Source organism: Rhipicephalus microplus, chromosome 2, assembly GCF_043290135.1.
Source record: "Rhipicephalus microplus isolate Deutch F79 chromosome 2, USDA_Rmic, whole genome shotgun sequence".
In the NCBI taxonomy this organism is placed as follows: Eukaryota; Metazoa; Arthropoda; class Arachnida; order Ixodida; family Ixodidae; genus Rhipicephalus; species Rhipicephalus microplus.
In genome coordinates this window covers 260,071,104-260,082,174 of record NC_134701.1, presented here as the reverse complement: position 1 = coordinate 260,082,174, position 11,071 = coordinate 260,071,104, and the positions used below count along the sequence as shown (strand labels likewise).

The 11,071-nt window shown below is 44.4% G+C and overlaps 1 protein-coding gene across 1 annotated transcript; it reads right to left on the bottom strand.

The window, feature by feature from the left end:
* Positions 1–9,325, bottom strand: Ubc6 (ubiquitin conjugating enzyme 6). The gene is made up of 5 exons (XM_037421107.2): positions 9,145–9,325; positions 8,034–8,114; positions 7,532–7,647; positions 4,598–4,686; positions 1–404 (listed from the first exon to the last, which is right to left on the bottom strand). Exons 1-5 carry the CDS (start codon positions 9,186–9,188, stop codon positions 237–239), a joined length of 498 nt encoding a protein of 165 aa, XP_037277004.1. The 5' UTR covers positions 9,189–9,325; the 3' UTR covers positions 1–236.
* Between the last annotated feature and the right edge of the window lie 1,746 nt (positions 9,326–11,071).

The following is an 11,071-nucleotide window of genomic DNA, read 5'->3' as shown; positions in this document are numbered from 1 at the left end:
TTGTGTAGTTTTGAGAAGCAACAGTCTCGTCCTCCATCTTTTTTAATCAGCTTTCGTCTTTTCCGCTTGCTGATTTTTTTTTATAAGAGCGGCCTACACGGATGCTGCCTCTTGCACCCTGATCTCGCTCTTTCGGTGCCTGGTCTTGCGTGGGTAGGGGAAGAGGCATTTCTCTCGGGAAGGAAAGGGAGTGGGTGGGCCAAGCGTTGTGGGTGGTGGTGGATCAGCAGGATAAGCTAGGACGCTTCCTTTTTTGATTCCTTGGCCTCATCGTCGTTGAAGTTGAGCCAGCTCTGCTCAACGATGGCGGCCACTCGTTTCTCGTACTCCCGCCTGTTTTCTTGGTAGAGCTGTGCTGCCAGACTGTTCGCCGGGCTGTTGGGATTTGGTTCGTCCAGAAGAGACTGCAATGAGAGGCAAACAGAACAGCTTCTTTTGAATGACTGCTTTGACCCTGCTTCGAGTCTGTAACTACCAGTTTAGGCGAGAGAACACTCTCTCCACGTCTTGTAAGGACAATAAACAAAGAGCTGACAAGGACAGGCACTTGTCTTTAAACACAGCTTCTTAAAAATCCACTATACTTCAAAGGACCCATCATATACGTATTTGTGTGTGGGTCCATGCTATCACAAAACTGAAGGTTCAAGCGTAGATTGATGCATAAGGTGACGAAAAAATATTCAAACAAGAGATGTCGCTGGAGCCCATGTTTCAACAAGCATTGTAGGAGATGCAATTTGCACATGGCAAGTTCTTGCATCCTACCATTCAGTACGTCATGTACGTCGTGCTCTAGATGGGCATGAATAAAGACTGTGCTACTTTTACTATCCAGAGTTCTTCAATCTTACAAGTTGCGAGACTCACTCCCCATAGGCCCCATGCATTGAAGTTTAGATGCACCATTGGCTGAAATCGCGGGGGTCTGCCGATTGTTATCAGCTACTGAGCAAAACAATACCCATAAATGTTTGCAGCAGTGCCAGCACTGCATGCGGTGTGGCATCACCACGAACAACGTTGAGCAGCTTGCAAAAAGCACATGCAGGGGGCAGCGCTGTGGCACTCTAGTGCTTTGTACCGTTGCTCTCAGATGGCGGGACAATCTGCAGGACCCGCAGAATCAGCCATGGCATGTCAGGCTTCGGAACGCATTTTTGCCATTGGTAAGTTTGAAGCGCACCTTCACGAGACGTGCATGATGAGCCTAGCTTACTCTGACAACTTTTAATTTTTTTTTTACAGTGCAGTGCACTCGCAGTGGCAGTATTGTCACTGAATAATAGAGGTCATGTGCTATGGTAAGACGCATTTCAAGCAGTGCATCTTATATGAGGAACTCTCACGTACAGCCACAATTTTCGCTTGAAGTGGGATTCTCTAGAGAAAAGGGGTCTCAAGCACACTGCCTGCAGACCTTTTGTTAACAGCCTAACCTGCACGTGATTGTGTACATTTTTTTTTCTTTTTTAAAGGTAAGGAGTGAAGCTCCTATGGCCCCACCCCACTGTCACCTAAGCTTTCTGCCGCATTACCGCTAACCACCCTAGCATTTCTAGAACCAAGTCAGTTTCGCAGCTCCCCATGAACGCTTGCTCTCCAAACTGGACGCAGCGGCCTACGCAAGAACTAGCAGCACTGATCATGAATGGAGCATGGAAAAACGCACAACGTGTCTGAAGCGGCTACTCCTTGCGTGTCTCGACTAGCTGCAGCATGTGCGTTGCCTCCGTGATTAGCTTCAGCAACGCACAATTGAGAGCAGTGGTGCGCTGCTGTATCGGATCCCATGGGGCACAGCAAGTCAAGCAAAATGGAACAGCAGCACCGTGCCGGCTTGCGAGCGGAGCTGCGAAACTGTACTGGTTTTATAAATATTGCCCCCCCCCCTACCACCTTGATGAATGCCAGCAACGAGATCAGGCACATTGTGCCATCTGCATCCCATTTCTCAGGAGCTTTTCCATGGCTGCGACACCACTTACTGTTCTGTGAAATGTAAGGTTAAAAGGAAGACCATCAACAAACAAGCGATAAGCAACTAGGGTTTTATTTAATTTCCCAAAGTACAGTTATTCCTCATTATAAGGAAGTCAGCGGGAGGGTGGTAAAATGTGCTATAAGTGGTATTTCAAATAATCGACCACTCAAGAAAAGCTAAAGCAGTCAAGCTTTAACTGCACTACAACTGAGAAGTCAAAACATATTATATTCAACGAAGCAGAACTTTATTGAGGTACAATAAAAGCACTCTGAATAACACAATTAGATGGCCAATCGCGGAACGCACCCAATGGAATGCTACGACGAAAGTCCGTCCGGGATCATTTGGCAACATTTTGGCATATGTGTGATAATAGTTTTATGGCATCCCAAAGCGACAGGGAAGCTTACTTTCATGTAGATTCTATCACTGGACACACCGGCAATGCGACTGCAACTGAGATTAACAGTATGGGCATGTTGCACCATAAAATTTGACAGCTCTCATTCATTCTGCAGTACAGTTGCCAATAATTGATTTTTCTGGCCTGGCGGGAACCATAAAACAGTCTACAAATGTTAAGACATGAAAATAAAGTTCATACGGATTACAGCAGCCTAAAAAGTCTTCGATAATGCCCTGCTTCATATAAACTTAGACAAGCAGATTTGGATGTATTTGGGGCTACAGTTACACCGTCATCGCACTGGCGATTGCTGCTACTGACCATTTTGCGTAGCACAGTTGGTGGCTTCATGGCACCAACAAAACAAAGCTAGCGTCAGTTTCAACAAGATGCTCGCAATGTCTTGTCTGGTTGGTTGGAATTAAAGACGCTGTTCCGAACTGACATCGCACAGTAGGCGTCCCTTCAGCATATCACCTCTATCAAAATGCGGCCACAATTGAACCAGCATGTTTCAGGTCAGCAGCCGAGCATCCTTAACCACTGAGCCACGACAACGGCAGAGAAAATGCGACGCGCATGATGATTAAAAAATACTTGACACACACACAGACCAACACAACTACATGCGGAGTGACAACAGGAAGAAACACACACAAAAAAAAAACCCCATTGTCATATAATTACGACGATAAGAAAAGTTGGCCTCTGAAACTGAAAAATTGCGTGCATTCCAAATTTTTGAGCCACAAAAACTGGCCACTGGAAGCCAAACTTGAACAAGGCAGCAAGAAATCCAACATGGTAGCTTTCAAAATGAAGTGGTGTGGCTCTAAATGAGCAAAAAAAAAAAAAATCACACTTTTGGACATGAAATCATCCAAAAAATCAGTGCCAAACATGTATTAGTGTTATGGGAGCCCTGACTGCATTTATGACGTCAAAAGTCTGTTGGAACAGTTAACAGCTGGGAGCACAGGATATTCTCTCAGCTTCCGTTACTAGATGGTCATCGGTCGTGGGTTTAGTTTTTTTGTGGCTTGTTTTGTGCCTATGTGAAATGTTAGCAATATTAACTCGACATTGCAGGAAGTGCAAAAATGTTGCTGCCACTTTGCGACACTTCTGCTCACCGCTTTGTTCTAGGCGGGTCAAGCTCTTAGTTTGCTTCTAGTAATGCAGCTTAATATGTAGGCATTTGGGACCAGAAGAAATTTTGAATACACAATATTACAAGAAAGCAATTTTATTACTTTATGTTCATGAGCTACACAGACGCAACTGGCCTCATGAACTGTTTTCACAGGCTGCCTTATCAGTTCACTGTGCATTGGAACAACAGTGACACAAAAGCTATATATTTCAGAATCAATGCCCAGATTTTTTTACTTTTTTTAGTCCACCCGGAGATCAGCATCAATACCATGACACCAAATCCCTTTAAAAGATGGCCCATATATGCGATAGCAGAAAGGCCATCTTTTTAATGGCAACATTAACTGAGCATTGCACAAAAATGTCCCTACCACCACCCCCACCTTTTACCTTTTTCACTCTTCTGGACCTCTTGGGCCAAAATTTCGTGACTGCAGCCCCCTAGCCAAGGTGAGTTTGAGACACCTGCTCTAAAGTCAGAGAACACGGTCTTCTATTTGAAATTTTGACTATTTTCGTGACCTACAGTAATTCCACACATTGCAAGAACGACCAAATAATGCTGCGGTTGTTTGCAAAGCCCTGTCCCTTTGGCATGCTACAACTAAGAACTTGATTGAAGGAAAAATCATAATATACACCTACGAGAAATTTAGAAAAGTTTCGTAACAAATGCGTCTAAATTGCTGCTGTTGCTATCGTACTGGACATGAGGTGGATCTTAGCAATGTCAATCTGTGTTTGAATTCTTGAAACATGCAACACAATGCGGAATTGATTGATATGTGGGGGTTTAACGTCCCAAAACCCCCTTATGATTATGAGAGACGCTGTAGCGGAGGGCTCCGGAAATTTAGACCACCTGGGGTTCTTGAACATGCACCCACATCTGAGCGCACGGGCCTACAGCATTTCCGCCTCTATCGGAAATGCAGCCGAGTACCTTGGCCACTAGACCACTGCGGCGGGGCTACACAATGCGGAAGGAGGTGAACAGACACCTGAATGGCAAAAAGCATTCTGTGATAGGATGATATAAAATGTCTCACCTGAATGGACGTGAGGATGGCAGACACATCGTACGTGGGGCTCCACCGGTTTTGAAGAATGTCTAGACAGATGCTACCATCTGCGTACACTGTAGGGGAGAAAAAGAGGTGGGGGGTCCAATATGATTAACTCAAACAAAAGCAAAGGGCTTTCATTAATGGTGTAAATAACCACTAACAGAGACATATTGCATGTATGTGAACAGTGATAAGCACCACACCCCCCGTCGATATATTTAGGGCCCTTGCAGCAAGGTTGCAGTGTGTTGGCTCCACCCAGCCGCACCAGCACAAAGCTCGCGACTGCCCTCTATGATCACTTGACAACTGGCGCAGCAGATGCAAAAGCTGCCTCTAAGCATAGCGCGTCACGGCACCCTCCACGTGTTTACAAGCGGCAGCCGCAAAAGAGAAAGTTGCAATAGCTCTAAAAGAAACTCTTGAAATGAATACGAGTCGCTGTTTTGTGTAGCTCTAAGTGTGAAGACTTCGTCATAACACAAGGGTCTGAACAGTGGAAATGTGACTCACTTAGGAAATGAAATGTCATCACTGTTGCGGCAGTCTAGGTAACACATGTACATTCTAATTTGTTAGCTAATGAAACAACAACCTACACAGTTTAGCAAGAGTCTCTCGGGTACGATATGCAAATGCACGGAGTAAATCCTCGAATATAACAAATGCGCCAGAGAAGTTATTCATGCAAATGACAAGGGTGATATGAGCAACACCTTCATCCGGGATATGCTTGTGATAATGCTTCACCTGCATGCTATGGTTAATGGGATTACGTACCTGCCAGATTTGTGGTTCTCTTCATATGCTCAAGTCAAGACCGCGAAACTTATACAGCCCGTAAAGGCGCACTGAAAATTGCTCCAATGCTGCTTTTCTGTGAATTTTGACATCTCGTGAAAGGCATTGCAACTAGAACAGTCCTGGCCGATACATGTGTCAGGTGTGTCATCTCAGCCACGTAATATTAGCAAAATCATAGTTGAAGTTACCCAATGTCGTTCGCTGCTGTTTCAATGAACTGTGCCCACGCCGAGAAACACATGCAGCATGACCAAGTGACACTTTTAGTTCACACGAGTATAACAAAATCTTTTTGGTGTCTCTAAGACTTCTGTGGTTGTATCAACAATGGCAAGCTCGCTCGCTATGGCTCCACACAGGACTTAATCCAAATAATGCAGTGCATCACATTACGATGACAAACGCTTGACAAAGCTAATCCTCCCTCTGGGTAAAACAAGCCACTAAAAGATACAACCAAGGCTCTAGCTTCGGAGAAAAGTTCTCGCGTTTCGGAGCTGCGGCTAATTTTTCTAGTCATTGTAAAAAAAATTAAGAAAAAAGAGAGATAGTGAGAGACTTAATCCATCTTTTTGTGCCTTCAAAAAAAGAGACTTATTCCATATTTTTTTTTTCCTTCTCATGCAAATAATTGTGACAGTTCGTCGGTACACTATTTTTTTTTTCTTTTTTGCATGACAGCACACGCACCAGCGAAAAGACAACAACTGCGGCAGGCACAGTGGTTTTTGCTTACCACACCAATCTAAATACCTGATAACGGTGCCACTGCATTTTCGCGACACATGTCCAGTGAAATGCATGCCAAATGAGTGGGTGAATTACACTGTCCAGTTTTCCAGCAAAAGATTTATCACCACGTGTGAGTGGTGGTGGTGCAGAATAAGGGATGGGTTAAGAGCACTTTTTGGCTTAAGACACCAAGGTCTTGAGCCACGTGTACACTGTGAAAGTTGTGAATGGCGAAAATTGTAGCTTTTACACTGCTACTAGTAGGAAACTAAGTATGGGATTTATGTATTCATTAAAAAAAATAAAAGTATATAGATATAAACAACTTTTGTTAGTTGTTTGCTCGACACTTCAATGATTCGGCATTCAGTTACTTGCGACATTTCTTTCCGGCCACATGAAATTTGAATTATTGAGCGTTTACTGTGTAACCATGCCCTTAACACAGCTCTATTGAGCTAAGCTGCACTAAAGGAAATCAGAACCATAATTATTCACACAGGTACTATTAACAAGGTCTAGTCCTAGATCATGCTAGATAATTAGAGAACTTTTCCGTAGTCTTTTTATAGTCATTGTGCATAGTCTTTTCATTGTCTGCAGGTAGTTGCTTAAACACATCTTGCGGCAGACACTATTGCGGCAGACACTATAGGTGTCTGCCGCAGGTTGTGTTCACTTGGTTATGCACAAGTGGTGCCTGGCCAATGATTGTGGTGTCTCGACTACTTATGTACGTGTTTGCACTCCCTGTCTTTTTAAGGTGAATAAGAACCAACTTGCTAGGCTTTATGTAATTATTCCAAGCTAAACATTAAAAAAGAATTCGTTGAACTACAGTCACCTCTGGACCCAACATTTCCACAATCCCTTGACTTGGAAACATTTGCTCTAGCAACATTCCTTAATTGACCAATTGTCGTCACTTCAATCTTCGGCCTACCCCTGAAACTCTGCTTTGCTCAACCAAGAATTCTGGCACGCGAGTGAAAATTTCTGGATCACCTTCGCACTACATCAATGTCTACACCTATAATGGCAACAATTACACTCTGGTGTGTGGCCAAATTTGCATCATTGCAAAGCCAAGGCGTAGCTTCATAGTGCTCAGGACCAAACGATAAGCTCAGTGCTTTCAAGGAGGACTGGTTAGGTGCTGGAGAGGGGCACAAAATTGGTTTTTGAAATAATACATCGGTGCGTGGAGTAGTGCTGCAACATTCACAAAGTGTCACCACCGCAGCCTTTCATATAGATGAGCAAGCTTGTTTGGGAGATGTAGAAGCAAAACTCTGAGCCTGTTTGCTGATACTTTATTGGTTCCCACCAACATCACATGTGTGCCTGCTGGTGACAATGCAACAGCAAAGTGGTGCTTACCGTTCGGATGAAACATCTTGGAAACAAACCGAACTGTGGGCGGTTTGTTGGGATACTCTTCTGTGAACTCTAGGGTCAGCTTGAAGGTGCCATCTTCAAAAGGCGTGTCATGCGGCCTGCAAATACACATGCCCATATTAACACACAAATGCAAGGGCATCACTGTACATGTTGCAACAGAGGATGCAATGAATGACGAAGAAATGTGAGGCTTTTCATCTGTGCCGATACACAGTTTTCATAGCATAACAAACAAATCAACACCCTTTGAATGGGATTCACACAGCTTTGCATGCCAAAGGGAAGCTGCTGCATTAGATAATTTAAATGAGCGAAGCATGAGGCACAAAAGGAATTGAAGCTTCTGTTCACATGTGGCTACACATACACGGCCTTTGGCTAGCCGAGGGTTTCTGAATGAAGGACAGTCTCCTACTAAACGGTTCATACGAAGCAATATCGCGCTCGTTGAACTGGGGACTACAAGCATACGAATGCTCACCCGAATATAACTGCATTCCAGATCATGATATTGTTGTCGGTAGGGGCTCCACTGACACCTGCTGGGGGATCTTCTTGTAACCTGCAAAGCAAGCACACTTGCTTTACGTACACTTACTGCCATAAACCCGTATGCAAAAGGGTTCTCAACACGGGCCCAATTTAAGCAACGGCATCTACCGATACGAAAGATTTAGGATAGCAGGACTCGGGCGTTGGGGGGCGCCGACTTCCAGATGAACAAAAAAGAGCCACGCAGATTACACAAGAACGCAAGTTGTTTGTGGCCACATTTCCCTAAAGAGCGAGCGCTTGTTTCGTGCAGCGCTGCCGTCGCATCTCAGCGACCAAGGCACTGCGATTCGATGTACTTTCGCGAGTAGCTAAACGAGTGCAGGGTTGCGGAATACAAGAGGGAATCACGGTCGACGGTAAGCGTGTACTTGGAGGTCAACTAGTCGCGCGAACCAGCCACGAGCGTTCAGCGCTCACTGATGGCTCGAAATGCACCGTGATTACGCAGTTTGGCGATGCCCGACATCGCAGCGTCAGCTGCTCGCCCGCTGGCCAAGCGGATGCTCAGCGTGCGGAGACGGCCAGACGAGGTGCAGAAAGGCCTTAACGCACTTGGTAAGAGTGAAACCATTCGCCACTCAAGGTCAGTCAAGCACCGAAAACCTACTAGGCCTAGGAGCACATCGAAAGAGAAGACTGACTGATGCAACAGCTGACGCTCCTCAACGCGAATCACGCTACCCTACGAAGGTCGTCGCAGAATTAAGCGCGTGGGCACACAACTCGCTAGTGTGAATGAAGATCAAACCACGAAGGGAATGTTCGGAAGCCTCAGGAAATTACGCCCAGACGAGTACTGGGTACACAACTACTGAAAGGAAATATTACGCGCACGGTTACAGTCACTCAAAGCGGTGCTCCATTTCGACTTAACAAAAAAGAATACTGCACGGTTATGTGATACTTATAAGTACAAAACTCGACAGCCCGTTCAAAGCGCAAGCAGTCAATCGACAAAAACGCAACCAGGCATCTCGACCAAGTTTACTACAGCCAGTGCTACCGAAAACTTTGCGCAGGCGGATGCAGGCACTTACCTTTTAAAGTCCCTCATGAGTCTTCGCCTAGCTGGTGTTGACATATTGAAATACCTAATTACCTCAGTTCGCGAAAGAAAAAATCTTTTAGCATCTAGTTGTTTCCAAGGGAAAAATCTTGTTATTCTACAGAGCAGTTGCGTGACGTCTTCATCCGGGAACCCAAAGAAATGACGGTGCGGTGACGTCACCAGTTAGAACGAGAACGCCACCTGGAGGAAGGACAGCGAGTATTCAGTACTTTCGAAATCCGTGGCGACTTGCTATTTTTGCGCTCGTGAAAGCACGCGTTGCCGTGCGCTGGCCTTTGGCGATTAAATAATAGCTGCGCGCAGGACTACGTGAGGCAAGCTACTGGCGCAAGTGACGCTGTTGTGAAAACGAATTGCCTTGCATATTTCCCAGTTGTCTCCGCTGCTTGTGCCAGCGTTTTGCCAGCCAGCAACGCACCCTTGAAAAATCACTAATAAAAAAAAAGAGAGACAGAGAGAGAGGAGGAGAGATATAAATGCTGCAGTTGCCCCAACCAGCGCTAAATGCTACGGTAGAATAATAGGTTTCAATATCCTAACAACTTTCAAGAACCAGTGCACTCAATGTAAATTTGTTTTATTAGACTTAATTCTTTATCTAAGGCGCTTTTTTTTCTTCAAATAACCATTATTGTAAAAACGGTTGCACTGTCGCATGTTAATAACACTGTAAAATGATTCATGTCTTCAAAACAAGGCAATAAACTTTTGGTTAAAAGATTTTAAAAGTATGCATTCATTTTGTAAAATCAGTTTGTACTTGCTTTACAGTCAAGCACGACTATAGCAAACTTGAATATTTGAATTATGGTCGCTTCACGTTTTGGACGACTTGACTGCGTGAACAGTACTCGTCATAAACTAATGTACTCGCTTGTCAATGCACATGGTTCGGCTGGTTAGTTGGCCATTGTACGACTGTCTGTACAGCCATCAACAAAAGTTTGCCAACAAAGTGGCACTGCAAAGAATCTCTTCTTTGTAGCTTAAATGTGTGGGTTGAAATCCAATGGTCAACCAATGTTCATGTTGCAATGTTCAACCAATGCAATGTTCTGAAGAAATTTTATGCTGTGAAGCTGCATGACAAGAAGCATTTTTCACGAGTGCTATACGGTTCTCTAACTTTAACACGTGATCATACAGTTTCTTCATTTTTTTTTCTCAGGAGCCTGATGGAGCTTCTCAATTTAATGGGGCACACAAGATCGACTCAGGGTACTTATAAGTGTGGCAGCTTGGGCTAGTTGGTATGACATGACGATAGTTTAGCACGAGACAGAACGACGACACAGAGACAAGAAGGACACGAGCGCTAACTTCCAACTAAGGATATTGCACAAAGCGCGAAAATATATAGAGGAGACAGTAAACCATGTGACGAAAACCATATGGCACAAAGAGCAAAACATGAGTAAGAGAAAAAAAACAAAAGCACAGAAAAAGGCAAAGAAAAGTCTATAAGGAAACGAAACAGAAAATCAAGGTAATATAACAACTTGCGCTCACTGAAACCTTCGAGGAACCTTAGTTCCTTCTCGGACAGAGACATGGAGCGCTTGCTAATGCAAGACACCTGTTCGCGTGCCATCTGCGCGGCCTCAACGATGACTTACTCATGTTCCTTACTCACGTTTTGTTCTTTGTGCCATATGGTTTTTGTCACATGGTTTACCGTCTCCTCTATATATTTTCGCACTCTGGGCAATAATCTCAGTTGGAAGTTAGTGTTCGTGTTTTTCTTGTCTCTGTGTCGTTGTTCTGTCTTGCGCTATAACTATCGTCAGGGTACTTATGTTTCGGCAGATATCAATATGCTTTACGTGCCATCTCTCCAAGTGGGAAACAGTAAAACACTTTCCAAAAAGGAAAGTCAGCTTACTCTCAGTCATTTA

What these genes read in the sequence shown, in the direction of transcription:
- Ubc6 (XM_037421107.2), bottom strand. Translation starts at nt 9,188, where the DNA reads ATGTCAACACCAGCTAGGCGAAGACTCATGAGGGACTTTAAAAG. An exon ending in CAAGATGTTTCATCCGAACG is followed by an intron (nt 4,687 to 7,531) that starts GTAAGCACCACT and finishes TCTCCCCTACAG; the next exon opens with TGTACGCAGATGGTAGCATC. An exon ending in CCATCCTCACGTCCATTCAG is followed by an intron (nt 405 to 4,597) that starts GTGAGACATTTT and finishes CTCTCATTGCAG; the next exon opens with TCTCTTCTGGACGAACCAAA.